Source organism: Carassius auratus, chromosome 26 (assembly GCF_003368295.1).
Source record: "Carassius auratus strain Wakin chromosome 26, ASM336829v1, whole genome shotgun sequence".
In the NCBI taxonomy this organism is placed as follows: Eukaryota; Metazoa; Chordata; class Actinopteri; order Cypriniformes; family Cyprinidae; genus Carassius; species Carassius auratus.
Genome location: NC_039268.1, coordinates 19,182,874 through 19,199,149, shown reverse-complemented (window position 1 = coordinate 19,199,149; position 16,276 = coordinate 19,182,874). Strand labels below are relative to the sequence as shown.

Below are 16,276 nucleotides of genomic sequence, written 5' to 3'. Positions count from 1 at the left end.
CAACAGGCTTAAATTTGATTGGACTTACACTGACAATCTCCATTTGCTTTCCCTATAGTCTTATAGAGAAATAGATGTAATATCATACAGATCTAATTTGTCTCTCTTCCGGTTGGCTACATGGCTTGCTACAGTCAGCCGTACAGACGCGAGCCCTGCCATTATATCAGCTGCTAACAAGGATCTTGCGGAATCAAACCGAATAAGCGGGTGGCTGATCATAGACCCCATCATCTGACAAAGTGGCGAGCCAAAAGTATCTTCGGGAGAACATGACAGAAAGCAGAATGTTTCAGGGTGGCAGAAACACGCCTCAGATCTGGTTAAAGCAGTCTTGGTGGCAGTTGTCATGGAAACAGATGTGGGCGGCAGGGCCGTCACAGTCCCATTAGTCGAGGTGATGAGTGTATGGCACGTGGGCAGCACCGAAGTGTTGCACTGCAATAATAAGGCATCATATACTGTATGATATGCTATATTAGCATATTTCCGTGCAAGACCTAGATGCGTTTGAACTTGTTGTCTGATACATTGTTTGGAAAAAAGAGGGATGATATTCGGAAAGAAAAATTAATTGCATAAATATGAATTGTAATGTAGGAGGCTGGAATAACTGAAAGGTGGAAGGAGCAATAAACACAAAAGCAGAAGGAACAATGGAGAAAACTCTTCACTTGTTTATCCTAAACAGCAAAGAGATTCAATTGAGTGCAAATGAAATTGATTAATTAATACATTTTTAGTTATTAAAAGTTGGAAATCAAAAGTCATTTTAATATTATCTCCAACATTTCACTTAAAGTTCTCATGAAAATATCTGAGCTATGCTGTCCACATTAACTTTAGAATTCTATTAATATTTGAAATAAATAATATTCAAGTTTGAGGTCAGTAAGATTTTATTTGGAATGAAATTAATATTTTTTTCTTTCAGCAAATATGACTTTACACCGTTGCACAAGATTTTATATTCAAATTAATTTTCTATTTACTTAAGAATTATGAAAAAAAATAAGTATCGTGGTTTACACAAAAATATTAAGCAGCTGTTTTAAACATTGATACTAATATAATAAGAAATGTTTGTTTCTTGAACAGCAAATCATCATATTAGAATGAATCCTGAAGGATCATGTGACATGAAGACTGGAGGAATGATGCTGAAAATACAGCTTAACCATCACAGAAATAAATTAAAATAACTGTTAGAAATTCATTTCTAAATGAATTTGATAAAAAATAAATTTTATAATTCATTTTAATAGAAAACAGTTATTTTAAATTATAATAATATTTCACAAAATGACTATATATTTGATCAAATGAATGCAGTGTATGTGAACATAAGAGGCTTCTTTTAAAAACATTTTAAAATCGTACTGATCCCAAACTTTTGAACAGTACTGTAAATAATTAGATTTGTACATTTCTATGTGTACTTTTGCTGTACGTCAGTGATTTTCATATTTGTGTCCGTTTCCCAAAAAAAAAAAAAATAAATAAATGTGGGAGTGACATCTGAGACCACACCATAAAAACATAACTTAAGATCTCCATTAAGTCTCCTGAGATATAAAAGAGTAACTTCTGAGCAATAATACATTCCTCCGGGGGTGATTTGAAGAGGATGGTCTCATATGAGGTAATAAAGAGGTTTAGTTACAGAGGATCCCAAAATCACATTCTTATGATCAGTAGATGCATCATGACAAATGGTGTGTACTGAATGTTTTGACGTTGACTAATGAATACGTCTTAATGTTGCACATTTACGTACTGCACAAACCCGACCGACAGCAAATAAACACTGCAGCCATAAAAAACAAACCAATGCTTTCTACAGCCCTCGAACGATCAGTGAAGTAAAACAACTCGAGCCCAGCTGTGCGTCTATCTCGAGACGTCAAGTCTGACTTCTATTTTCACCACTCCAGACGTCCTTTTCACAGATCTGGCTGGAGCCCAGTAGGCGATCATATTACCTTCATGTCACAGCACACAGCTATGATGGATGGCCGTTGTTGGTACTGTAACGCTCATGCACATTATTCACCAGCATTGCTGCTCCAAACAGAGATTGTCTTTCTCAAATGGGCCACCACAGAGCAGGAATGATCTAGAGGTCTCTGAGAGGGAATGTTTTCTCATGATGGCCCAATGGCATGACTTGTTTTGCGAGTTCGAGTTCATGACGGTTCAATAGTTGCGGGTAAAGGTTGAAAGTCTGCTTCATGAGATCACAGGTTCCCAGGCTTTTTTTTTTTTTTTTGTCATCTGAAACTCTATGATATAATGATTTACTTGAAGAATCTGTTGAGACTGCAACTAGTTAAGTTATATTTTTGTTTAATACATAGAATGTTTATAATTTTATTTATTTATTTTATATATATATATATATATATATATATATATATATATATATATATATATATATATATATATATATATATATATATATGTAAATATATTTTTTGCATTTAGTTTTGATTTTATTTACTTTTTTTTTCTTTAATATTTTTTAATCTTGTTGCATCAACTACATTTTAAATGTTTTTATTCTTTATTAATATATATATATATATATATATATATATATATATTTTTTTTTTTTTTTTTTTTTTTTTTGGTATTTCAAAATGTAACAATTTCTTAATGTTTACATTTATTATATACAGTATTAGGGCTATGCAGTCTTTTTTTTATTTTATTTTTTTATGTATCAGTAGAGGATAAAGCAGCCGTCCTAGACATTATAATTTTAGAGATGCACCAATATAAAAATTATGTCTGAAACTGATAATTATTTTAATGTCACGGCCAATAACTGACAAATGACCAGTTCCCAAATTCTGTAATGCAGTGCTCAATACATATAATGATTGGTATAATAATAATTTATATTTTTTATTTCTATATTATTAATATATTATAAAAATATTTTAATAAGTTATTATTTAGATTTTTGACATTTTCTTTTGTCTTTAAAAATTCTATGTTTTTGTATTTAATATTCTGATTGTTAAATAAGTAATTGTCGAGTTTTAAATGTCAAATATAATGTAAATAATATCTTACTATTTAATTGAATTGTATTTCTCTCACAATCTCACAAACCACCACAACTTTGCTTTTAAACCCAATTTACATTCTTTCTTTTTTTTCCACTTTACAGCATACAGTAATGAATCTGTTTGTTTGTAATGACATCCCACTACACTAACCACACTAAGTTTGATTGTAGCATATGCTGTGCATATTATTCATTTTTCCCCTACTAAATTGGATTTTAACTATTTATATGCAAAATAAAAAGTGAAAAACACTGACAAAATGTGACAACAAAACAATAGCATACTAAAAAATACATACTGTTTCACATATAGGGAGTATATATAGGCTACCGTACAGTATTCAGAACACTGTGTACTAGTATTTCATTCAGAACTGAAAAAAAAAAAAAAAAAAAAAAAATATATATATATATATATATATATATATATATATATATATATATATATATATATATATATATATATATATATATATATATATATATATATATATATAAATTAAACATAATAGGTGTTGACCCCTAACCTTCGGTTGAAATTAAGAGAGGAATACACACTTGATTACTCTGGGAATATGACAAACAGGGCATATCTCTGTTTTCTTTGTCATGTAGTTAGTCAGTAATAAATAGAGGAGGGTTTCAGGTCTTAGTGTGTACAGGAGAAGCCTGCCACAAGGGAGATCTTATCCCTCATTTCTCTTATATATTTAACTTCTATCTGTGGTTGCTGAAGTTGGCAGCAGTTTATTCAAGCTTGCAAACATCTTCAATGATATCTGTGTATATACTGCCATCAGCTGGCCTAATAGAGCTCTGCAATCAATCTTACACATCACAGGAAATCATGAAAAACACCAATGTAATGTTTCATGATATTTCTATTAATTTTATTGCATTAGGCAGTCAAATATCAAACCAGGTGGTTTTTGTTAGACAGTACTTATTTGAGCACATGGTCCATTTTAATATAGTGGTTTAAAATCATCGCATTTGCACTCAAGATCCATAAGACAGTCACAGTTGTCCACAGTCTGACTATCCGCTGCACTTTTGAAATTCTTATCATGTATGTAGTTTATGATGGACATCGCTCCCCGGTACGCTTCTTCACATGAGGGCTGGATTTGATTCTCGGGTAGAATGATGTGGTACTTCTCTTTATCTCGTAAATCTAACCCAAAGGAGTATGGGATCCCTATGAATCTTGCAAAATCACGTGAAGAGCCAGAAGTTGCATCTGCAAAGAATGTTTCAAAATGATTAAATGTTATTCATTTGATAAAAAAATGCATTATTTCATACAGAAACACCTGGAGTTGCTAAACATCTGAATGGCAGGCTTTGTTGTAATTATACCAGTTAACCTAAATTTTATAAACTTCATTAGGGCGGTGCTTATTTTTGTTTATCTATTCCTGAAAAATACACCCGAGGTTTTAGACTTTATAATTTTAGAAATGCATTGCTAATTAAAATACTGTCCGATACGAATGTAAAATCTGATCAAATAAATGTAAATACAAGACTAAAAAAACTAACTTCGGACATTGGACATTACTTTTGAGATTTGCTAAAATGTTAAAGTTTTTCATAATTAACTTTAATTGAGCCATAGATACCTGTAAATTAAAATATGTCTAATATTGCTGATAACTGACATGTAACTGTATTGACTGTGTTTTAAACAGGTTGAGGAAAAATTGCAAGATGTTTTAGAATTCAGTTTTAGCTGAAGGAAAGGATTTGGGAGTTTTACAGAGGTGAAGAAAATGCAGTCACAAATTTTGAGTTGGAACAAAACTGAAGCGTAAGATAACTTGTAAACATCCCCTTCTTAAATGAGACTGCCTTTTAAATGTGTGTGATGTCTCGCACTGTATCTTCAATATACATATTGTGCATCCCTATAATAATGCACAGTATTGCATGAGTGAAGTGATTTAAAATCAGGAGTTTATTTAAACAATTTGGCTCTTTGTGTGATTTAAAAATGGCAGTCCACTGCATTTTTCTAGACCTGGTTGTCTTCAGGTCATGAGAGTGTATTGGTTTAAAGTACTCACACAGTACATCAGGTGTGTTTTTTTCAAAGTGTTTATTTTTTTTTATTTTATTTTTTTTTTTACTTTAGCTGGCTGCAATGACAACGGTTTGTTGTCTTGTGAGGGGGCTTCAGGGGTCAAGTGTAAATCCAAACCTGCAGGTGAGCGTTTTTATCATTCAGATCTTTTTATTCTGAGCTTCTGAGATTATGTTTAACATTTATGATTTACTTTGAGGGCGCAATAATGAGCATTTTTGTTGTTTGGTCAGTGTTTTCTCGTGCTTTACATTTGTCTTTGCAAACATTTTGCAAACTAATGGCTATTCCTGTAAATCTGTATAAATAGGCTAGTCAAGTTTTGCAAGCAGTTACAGAGCATTTTTTTTTTTTTAACAATTTTAAAATTGCACTGAATCATAAATTCCTTTGAAATGTTATGCACATTCTTTATGAATGTATGTATTTATTTATTTAAAAGCCCTGTCATTTGTTTGTTGCTTGGTTGAGTTATCACCCAAATGAGTTTACAAGTTTAAATGACTTGATTATTCGAAACACCCCAGTGCCATTATTAAAGTTATCCTCTCCTTGATTTATGCAGATGGACAGTCCTTTGTTTACGGTGGCAACTCCGGTGGGCAGCCATGTGTGTTCCCATTTGTTTTTAGTGGGAACACCCACTACTCTTGCATCTCTGAGGGCCGAACAGATGGGCAGTTATTGTGTAGTACTACATCTGACTATGATAGTGACGGCTTGTACTCATTCTGTACCCGAAAGAACCGTAAGTGTATCTCAGAGCCTCTTTCTTTATAAATCCTGAAGACTTTGACTTAAATCAGCAAACTACATAGTTTTTGTTGGTTTCGACCAGTGTAGTCACACTATATGGTCTTCTTGGTAAAACCGGTTGACCAAGTGGGCAAAGCCTTGGTTGAAACCAGCATACAATAGATTTTTAGTAGGGTGCAGATTAATGTGATGATTCAAGATTTCACTTTTGGTTTGTCTGATTGTTCCTTTTTTGGTCTTTCAGAGCTTGTGACGACTCGTGGAGGAAACTCTAATGGTGCTCTGTGCCAGTTTCCTTTCAAGTATAATGGACGCAACTACACAGACTGCACATCTGACGGCCGCCGTGACAGCATGAAGTGGTGTGGTACCACTACTGACTATGATTCAGATCGGAAATACGGATTCTGTCCCATGGCTGGTGAGCATGTTTAATCGTTTTCGGTCAGTTTTTCTTCTTGTAGAAATTCCAGAGTTGTATTAAGCAGTTCCCCTACAGCAGTACTGGCATTGTTCACTACAATATGAAGTTATAGGGCCTTTCGCATTGCCAGAACCTTTTTCATAGTACAAGAACTAATTGTGGAACTACCCACTTTTGACATTTTCGCACTGCTGGAACTGGAGTCTTTTTCGAGAACGAAATTAGCCTACTCCGGAGCAGGGTCTAACCAGCACAACTGGTACTACTCGTGACATAAGTAAAGACTGATTGGCCAGACGTGTTCGAAAATGCCCTCACCCACCATGATTTAAAACACAGTGTAACGTACTGTAAACATTGTTTCAACTTATTTCTTTAGTATGGGGAGCAGCGATAAATGTACGGACGGTGAAGTGGAGGCCCTTGTAGCAAATGTTGCACTGCCAGTTGTCATTGGAGATTCTTAGTCCTCCTCTCTGTTCTTTCAATCGCTTTACGTATACGTTGACATTCCATGTCCATTATTGTGAAACCCGCGAGACACAACAAAAACACAGCTCCGATCAAAGGATCCTCCATCCTCCTGTTGTTAACATTGTTCTTCTTTGTTAACTTTCAGCATACGTCACATCCTAGTACACACTGTCTGTGCGAATGCAACCCTTTAAATGGTACTAGGAAATAGTTTGCGCTAAATTGTCCCAATTATTTTGTACTGTACATTTAGTTCTGGAACTAAAGCGGTGCGAAAGGCCCTCATTTCCTCAAAGGATAGTAGAAGAAATAGTTCATGACAGTGGAGATACATTAATAATTGTGCTGTCAAGTGATTAATTGCGATCAATGCATCCAAAATAAAACCTTTAGTTTACATAATATATGTGTGTGTGTACTGTGTATATTTATTATGTATATATAAATACACACACACACACACACACACACACACACACATGCTTTTATATATTTAAGAAAAATGTTACATTTCTACATTTAAAATATATTTTTTATAATATCAAGTATATGAATAAAAATATATACTTGGAAATACATGGAAATATTTTTAAAATACATACTTTATGTGTGTGCACTGTAAAAACTGAAAGATTTCAGCACATTTTTGCATAAAAGTCACTTTTATACAGTCACAATATAGTTTTCATGTACTCACTTTGTCACTATGCATTGTTATATGTTTAAATTATTGGTTCTTTTTAATACATTCAGCTGAAGTCAGGTTTTATAGACATTAATAGCTATATTGGCCTTAACTGGTCAATTATGTGCCCAGACCATGACACTTAGTGGCCTGCAAATGAGTTCTCGAGATGTATTTAAAAGCTATTAAGGGAGCTGGAGTTTTTAAGGCCACATAATGGGGTACTGATTTGTGGCTCCACTGACTGGATCTATGGGGTCTGTTCTAGTCAGGGTTTTAATCCTGGCTCTGGTCCAGACCAGACAAAGTTCCTGGCTGAGTACCAGGGAGAATGAGATTAGAATGAACATGGATCATTATGTGCATTCAGAATAGATGTGTTTGTTGTAAGTATTTGGATGGAGTTTATGCAATCATATATTCCCTTTCTTTTTTAATGAAAGAAAGGCTTACTTTGACTTTGTTTACAAAAAAAAAAACATTTAATCTTTTTCTTTAGACCAGTGCCAGGACCAAGAGACCAAGGTTTTTTATCAGATTGGCGAGACATTGAACAAGGTCATCCAAAGCATCTCTTATAGATGTTCCTGCTATGGTAACGGCATTGGAGAACTGTCCTGTGAGCCTCTGCAGTCTACCGGTAAGAGATCTCACTACTTAAAGCTGCAGTCGGTTACTTTTGACGCTCTAGCGGTAAATAAACAGAACTGCTTGTGTCTTGCGGAAGAACATTGTAGCCGGAACTACTTCTCTCTGTTTATGTCTATGAAGAATCACAAAGGTACTGGGTTACTCCGCCGCGGTATCCCCGAAGCAATCTAAAATAGTCTGAATATAAACAATTATTATAGGTGCACCCTAGTGATTCAGGAAAAGCTAAAAACATTGTTTTTGGAAAATGGATTCATGGTGTGCTCGCTTATTATATAAATTTTTCTACATTTTGAACACAAACAAAGCTACGGACCGCAGCTCTGATTGGTTGTTTCTTAACGGGATCGATGTATTCCTGCAAATGGCAATAGGACCACTGGGAGGAGCCAGAGGAGCTAGATTTTTTTCACAGATTATCTGTCTCATATTCTACTGTCATGACATAATGACAGGTTTAACAAATATGTAAAAAAATATATTTTTTTTACAAAAGTTACCTACTGCAGCTTAAAAAAGAAAAAAAAAATAAGCCAGAGAAAACCTCGAGAATGAGTCAATCTTTCGTTCGTTATATGGCTCAGCTCTGTGTTCATCTTCAGTTCTCTCACAACTGCAGTGTTCTGAACTCGTTCACAACAGATCCGGAAGAGAAGACAATGCTGAATAAAGTCGTAGTTTTTGCTATTTTTGGACCAAAATGTATTTTCAATTCATTCTAACTGACCCTCTGATGTCACATGGACTACTTTGAAGATGTTTTTATTACCTTTCTTGACATGGACAGTATACCGTACACACATTTTCAATGGAGGCACAGAAAGCTCTCGGACTAAATCTAAAATATCTTAAACTGTGTTCCGAAGATGAACGGAGGTCTTACGGGTTTGGAACGACATGAGGGTGAGTCATTAATGACATAATTTTCATCACCTGCCAAGAGCTGCTACGGCTTACCTGTTTGGAGCTTTCCTTTCGTCAGCCTCTTCGTGAGTTTGTGTTCCACCCGCCTTGTCAGTGCCCTGGTCTTCCCTGCTACAGAGGAGTTTTGTGTTCAAGTTATTTACACAGTCTACGGTTCTCTTCAGTTCATCATTCTCTTATTTAAGTTGGATTACCTGATTACCTGGTCAGACTTTGTCTCAAATTAAGAACTATAATCGCACTCTCGCGTTTGAGTCCTCTCTCCCCCATCACAGAACAATCTGACCAGCATGGATATAGCGAGTGGCAGCCCGTTCCAGACGGCCTTCAAACACCAGGGTGTCCTGCTAGGGAAGCATGAGAAGAACATCTCCACTGCCAGACATTCCATCGAGACACTGGCTGCCCAAATGTCTGAGCTCTCCTGCCAGGTCCACAGTCTGCGCCTTCAGCCTCCCGCCTCCCGCCTCCCGCCTCCGGTCAACTCAGGTAAACCAACGCAATGTTGTTCTTTCTAAACTCAGTGTGAGGTGGTGTTTTCCCTACAGCCCGTCACGTATGCTAAGAAGAGAGCCAAGGTCGCCTACGTTATCTCTCTGCTCTCCGGTCGGCCTTGTGAATGGGAAATGGCTAACTGGGAGATGGAGACAGATTGCATCTCTAGCTTTGTGCTTTTCAAGGAGGAGATGATTCGAGTCTTCGACCAGTCAGCCTACGGTGAGGAGGCTTCTCGTCTGCTTTCCACACTCCGGCAGGGCAGGCGTTCCGTGTCAGACTTTTCAATTGAGTTCTGAACCTTAGCTACCACCAGCGGCTGGAATCAACCTGTGCTGGTCGCCCGCTTCTTGGAGGGCCTGACTCCTGAAGTGAGGGACGAAATCCTCATCCGTGTGATCCCCACTCGGCTCGACGACCTCGTTGTCCAAGCCATTCGTGTGGAGAGGCGATTCGGCCAACGGTGCCGAGCTCAAAGCCTTGAGGACGCTCTCTTTTCCTCGCCACTTGCCAACTCCATTCCCCCCACCACGGCCCAGGACGCAGAGCCGATGCAGTTAGCATGCCTTATGATCTCATCTAAAGAGCACAACAGGAGGATTTCGAATTGTCGCTGCAAGTACTGTGCCAGCTCCAAGCACTTCAAGGGCAAAAAGAGGAGTGGAGTCTCTTAAGTGTGTGAGAGGAATACCTTGCTGAAGCGCCCACTCCTCATCCACAAAGTTTCCCTCTGCTACAGAGTCGATCAGGGCAGAGCAGAAGACTCCAATGGAGTTGCGCCGTGTGTCCGGTAAAAGCCAGTGCTCGTCAGTAGGCTATAGGCTACTGGCGAGCACTACCACCAAGATCATCCCTTCAAGTTTCTGTACTACACTTCCGGCGAAACTCCATTGGAGTCTTTTGCTTTGCCCTGATCGACTCTGGAGCAGAGGGAAACTTTGTGGATGAGGAGTGGGCGCTTCAGCAAGGTATTCCTCTCACACACTTAAGAGACTCCACTCCTCTTTTTGCCCTTGATGGCAGCTCCCTACCTAGAGTACAGAAGGAGACTATTCCATTGACTCTTACCATTTCCGGTAACCACAGAGAGACAATATTCTTTTTTATTTTTCGTTCTCCTTCCAACCGGTTGTTCTGGGCCATTCTTGGCTTAAGCTCCGTAACCCTCACATTGATTGGGCTAAGGGATATATCTTGTCTTGGAAAGTGTCATGTCATGTTGAGTGTTTAGTCTCTGCTGTTTCCCCTGTGTCTTCTGTTTCTGTGTTGCAGGAGGAGGCAGGAGATTTGTCTGGTGTACCAGAGATGTCTTTTACCCCTCACCGCCCGTACGATTGCGGTATCAATCTTCGCCCGGGAACCACGCCCCCACAGGGAAGGCTCATTAGAGAATTATTTATCCGAATCCCTTAGAGCCAGCACCATCGTTCCATCCCCTTCCCCGGCCGGCGCTGGGTTTTTTTTTGTCAAGAAGAAGGATGGCTTTCTGCGCACCTGCATTGATAATCAGGGGCTGAATGACATCAACATTAAGAATCGCTATCCCTTACCACTGATGTCCTCGGCCTTCGAAGTCCTACAGGGGGGAAGGGTTTTTACCAAACTCGACCTCCGTAACGCTTATCATCTCGTGCATATCAAAGAGGGGGGCTAATGGAAGACTGCTTTTAACACACCCCTGGGACACTTTGAATACAGGATTCTTTCTTTCGGATTGGTTAACACCCCCGCCGTCTTTCAGTCTCTTATCAATAACATTCTTTGGGATATGCTCAACTTATTCGTCTTTGTCTATCTTGATGACATATTGGTTTTCTCGCCGTCTCTCCAGATTCATGTTCAACACGTTCGCCTCATCCTCCAACGGTTGCTTGAGAATCGTCTTTTTGTCAAGGCAGAGAAATGCTCCTTTCATGTGCCATCGGTTACGTTTCTGGGCTTGGTCAACTCCGCTGAGGGGATCAGTATAGACCCAGCTAAGGTCCAGGCAGTGGCCGACTGGCTCATTCCGTTACAATGCTTTCTTGGCTTTGCTAATTTTTATCGTCGCTTTATACGCAACTTTAGCCAGGCGGCCACCCCGCTTACTGCCTTAACCTCTGTTAAGTCCAGTTTCAAGTGGTCAGGGTCTGCTCAAGTGGCATTTGATCGTCTTAAGACTCTATTTACTACTGCGCCCATTCTTATCAATCCGGATAGCATGAGAAAGTTTATCGTCACGGTTGATGCCTCCGAGGTGGGGGTGGGAGCCGTTCTTTCATAATTATGATGTCGTAATCGTGAACTGCTCGCCATCTGCCTTGCATTAGGCGAGTGGCCACAGTTGTTAGAGAGGGGTCTGCAATTCAACCTCGCAGTTTTGGAGAGAGTTCTGCCGTCTTATTGGGGCCACCGCCAGCCTCTCTTCGGGTTTTCACCCTCAGACTAATGGTCAGGCAGAACGAGCCAATCAAATTGTAGCCCGCATTCTCCGCAGTCTAGCTTAATATGAAGAATGGCAGAATATGCTCATAACTCTCTTCCATCTTCTGCCTCAGGCCTCTCACCCTTTCAGTGTTGCCTGGGTTACCAACCCCCTCTATTTTCGTCTCAAGAGACCGATACTAACTGCCCATCCGTTCATACGTTTATCAGTCGTTGCAAACGAACCTGGAGGAGGGTAAGATCTGTCCTTTGTCGCTCGAGAAAGCGCATGAGCGTCGTGGCCAATAGATCTCGTGTCAAGAGCCCTCTCTAAATTTTTGGTCAGAGAGTGTGGCTTTCCACTACCAATACTCCGCTCCATTCTGAGTTGCGCAAACTAGCACCCCGTTTTATCGGACCTTTCCGCATAGTCAAGATCATTATGTTGCCCTGTTGCCGTCAAACTATATATACCACCTAATCTTCGTCGCATTCACCCTGTATTTCACGTTTCTTGCATAAAGCCAGTTAACTGCTCATCCCCTCGTTCATCTTTCTCCGCCGTTCGGATTGAGGGTTCTCCTGTCTACACTGTCAGACGTCTGCAGCTCCCTGTTGTGAACGCTGGCGCTGTTAGCTGCCGTTGCTCAGGGAGGGAATTTTAAACCTTTTAGCGCTTCAAAATCGTCCTGCACTTATGAATGCATGGATGCCTCTATGAACTGTTATTAAATCATTTTAAGGAGTCTGAACTGAACTGTTTCCACGCCGATTCGGCGGGTTTGTACGCTGGTTGATCTACCCGCGTACCTATGACTGTTGATGCTTTATGCTGTTGCCGATCGACTGACGGTCACATCTCCAGCCGATTGACTGCCGGTTACTAAGTGTTCTTTCGCCGGGACGCGGTTCCACTATGATGATCACTGAGCTACTGGTGCGGATCAACTACATCTGGGTCGTTCTTTCTGCAATATACCACTCGATAGCATGGGCGATGCTCCAGTATTCGGCGGCGGAACTTACTCAGCTCCGTTTACGTCCTTTTAATCTTCTGTCAGCTCCACATCTTCCCTTGGATATTGTGTACATTCCACGTCGGAAATATATACATCGTGGGTCTCGGCGGAGTTATAACACCGATGGCTCATATCAAATACGGTCCTTTTGGTCATCTAAACCACGCCCGCCTAGGAGGCTTACACGGACTGTCAATCGCAGTGTATTAATCAACCCGGCCAGATCGGTTGGCAACGATTCTGGTAAAAACAATTTTTTCTTTGGATTACTTAACATACGATCGCTTTCCACTAAAGGACCCCTGGTGTACGATCTACTGTCTGACCGTGAGTTTGACTTTCTCTGTCTAACTGAGACATGGCAGAAACCAGATGACTTTTTCCATCTAAACGAGTGTGTTCCCCCAGGATATAGTTATGTTTGTAAATCTCGTGATACGGGAAGGGGAGGGGGGCTAGCAATACTTTATAAAGAGAAATTGAAAGTATCTCAGTTGACTCTATCTACATATTCTTCTTTTGAGTCAATTGCCATAAAAATCAATGGTGCGATTCCAACCATTCTCATAACTATCTACCGCCCCCCCAAGAGCAATAATGCCTTTTTAACTGAATTATCTGAACTCTTGACTTATCTATGTTCCATATCTTCAAATGTTGTCCTTCTGGGTGATTTTAACATTCATACAGATAATGTCAGTAATGCATTTACAAGCGAATTTTTATCATGTTTGGATTGCTTTGGTATACAACAATTTAACACACTGCCCACTCATACTAAGGGGCATACTCTTGATCTTGTTTGCTGTTCTGGTATAACACCTTTTAATTGTACTGTTTCTGATCTATCCATATCAGATCACTTTTTGGTCTCATTCTGTGCCAAACTGGCCATTTTTAAGGTAAACCTGTGTCGCCCGATTACATTTCGGAATATTAAGAACATTGATTTGCCTACTCTTGCTGATCAACTTGCCATCTTTTCCAGTAAATCTGATTTCACTACTGTTGATGAACTGGTAAAATATTACAATGATGGACTGAACATGCTTTTAGATGAATTCGCACCTGTGAAAACGCGAAGGGTTTCATTTGTGCATTCAGCTCCTTGGTTTACACCTGAACTGCGTGAACTTAAAACTAAAGGCCGTAGGTTAGAGCGGCTGTACGTCAGGTCTGGCCTTACCGTTCATAAAAACATGTATGCTGAACATATTCAAAATTATAAAAATGCACTGACTACAGCTAAATCCGATTACTACTCCAATGTAATTGGAGTTAGCAATGGGAACTCTAGGTCACTTTTCTCGGTGGTAAACAATATTCTGAAACCACCTGATTCTCTGCCATCTGATATGTATTCCACTGACTTATGTGATCGCTTTTTGACTTTTTTTACATCTAAGGTTGAAAATGTACATCGGCAATTACTTACTGGTACTCTTCACAATGACTCCTTTCAGTCTATCACTCACACACCTCCCCACTCTGTCTTCTCTAACTTTACACTACCAACTACTTCAGAGATAGTGGGTCTGATAGGTAAATCTAAATCTTCGACTTGTCAATTAGACCCTCTACCAACTCCTTTAGTTAAAGCTTGTTTACCAGCCCTTTTGCCGTTGATAACTAAAATCGTTCATGCTTCACTTGGTTCTGGTTTTGTATCTCCATCTCTTAAATCTGCTATTATTACACCCATACTTAAGAAACCAGGGGGTGATCCATTTGATTTTGAAAATTTTCGTCCAATTTCAAATTTACCATTCATCTCTAAGGTAGTTGAAAAGTGTATTGCAATTCAAATTCATGAACATCTGTCCAATAATAACTTGTATGAACAATTCCAATCTGGTTTTCGTCCCCACCACAGCACTGAGACTGCTCTTGTCAGAATAACCAATGATCTACTGTTGGCAGCTGACTCTGGGCTTTTAACTATACTTGTCCTCCTTGACTTGAGCGCTGCCTTTGATACTGTCTCACATAACGTACTTCTTGACAGATTAGTCTCCATTGGTATTACTGGCACTGCTCTGTCATGGTTTAGTTCATATCTATCTGGACGCAGTCAGCGTATTCAACTAAAAGGTTTTAGTTCAAGAATATCTACAGTCACCACTGGTGTTCCCCAAGGTTCTGTTTTGGGCCCGCTTCTCTTCATTATATATATGCTCCCTCTTGGTAATATTTTAAGAAAATATGGTATTAATTTTCACTGTTATGCGGATGACACCCAACTTTACCTGTCTGCCAAACCTACCGGTTCTTTTCCTCCGCCATCTTTGTCAAGCTGTTTAGCTGAAATTAAAGACTGGCTTTCAGCGAACTTCTTGAAATTAAATGGCAATAAAACGGAGGCTCTGCTTGTTGGCACTAGATCTGTTGTGTCTAAATCTAATTGTTTCTCTTTACACATTGATAATACTGCAATCTGTCCTTCCTCTCAGGTTAAAAGTTTGGGTGTCATCATGGATAGCACATTATCTTTTAAAGCTCAGATTAATAATATCACACGGATTGCATACTTCCATTTGCGCAATATTAATCGTCTACGTCCATTTCTTTCAAATAATAATACTGCAGTTCTCATTCACGCACTAGTCACCTCACGTATAGACTACTGCAATGCTCTTCTCACAGGTATTCCCTCCAAATTGCTACATAAACTTCAATTGGTTCAGAATTCTGCAGCTCGTGTTCTCTCTAGAACACCTTATACTGATCACATTTCTCCGGTTCTCCAGCAATTGCACTGGCTTCCAGTAAAATATAGAGTTGAATTCAAAATCTTGCTACTCACTTATAAAGCACTTCATAATCTTGCACCACAATACCTTACTCAACTTCTCCAGGTTTATACTCCTTCACGTGCACTTAGATCTTCATCTTCAATTTCTCTTGTGGTACCTCGGATTCGACTTACTACTATGGGTGCCAGATCTTTTAGTCATGTTGCCCCCCGCCTATGGAACTCCCTTCCCCTCGATGTTCGCAATAGCGATTGCTTGTTGACTTTTACAAAGCGTCTTAAGACATATCTTTTTATACAGGCTTTTTTATAATTTTTTTTATTAAGACTTAAATCCACTTAATATGTATATGCTGTTTGTTTCTTGTTTGTTTTGTCTTATGCAGTGACCTGTATATTGCTTGTAAGGTGACCTTGGGTGTTCTGAAAGGCGCCATGAAATAAAATGCATTATTATTATTATTACTGTCCGAAGCCACTTTCGCATTTGAGTCCTCTCACCCCATCACAGGCCGGGTGTGATTTTTAACACCGCAG

General features: G+C 39.0%; 1 protein-coding gene across 1 annotated transcript; it reads left to right on the top strand.

The window, feature by feature from the left end:
• Positions 1-5,364: 5,364 nt before the first annotated feature.
• On the top strand, positions 5,365-6,365 carry LOC113044726 (fibronectin-like). Its single transcript, XM_026204905.1, has 3 exons — positions 5,365-5,384; positions 5,684-5,904; positions 6,157-6,365. The coding sequence occupies exons 1-3, from the start codon at positions 5,365-5,367 to the stop codon at positions 6,345-6,347; spliced, it is 432 nt and encodes a 143-aa protein (XP_026060690.1). The 3' UTR covers positions 6,348-6,365.
• The last annotated feature ends 9,911 nt before the right edge of the window (positions 6,366-16,276 follow it).

Bases quoted from the DNA above. Each gene is read 5' to 3' on its own strand.
- LOC113044726 (XM_026204905.1), top strand. From the start codon at position 5,365: ATGAGCATTTTTGTTGTTTG. The intron at 5,385-5,683 runs GTCAGTGTTTTC...GAAACACCCCAG, and splicing joins ATGAGCATTTTTGTTGTTTG to TGCCATTATTAAAGTTATCC. The intron at 5,905-6,156 runs GTAAGTGTATCT...TTGGTCTTTCAG, and splicing joins ATTCTGTACCCGAAAGAACC to AGCTTGTGACGACTCGTGGA.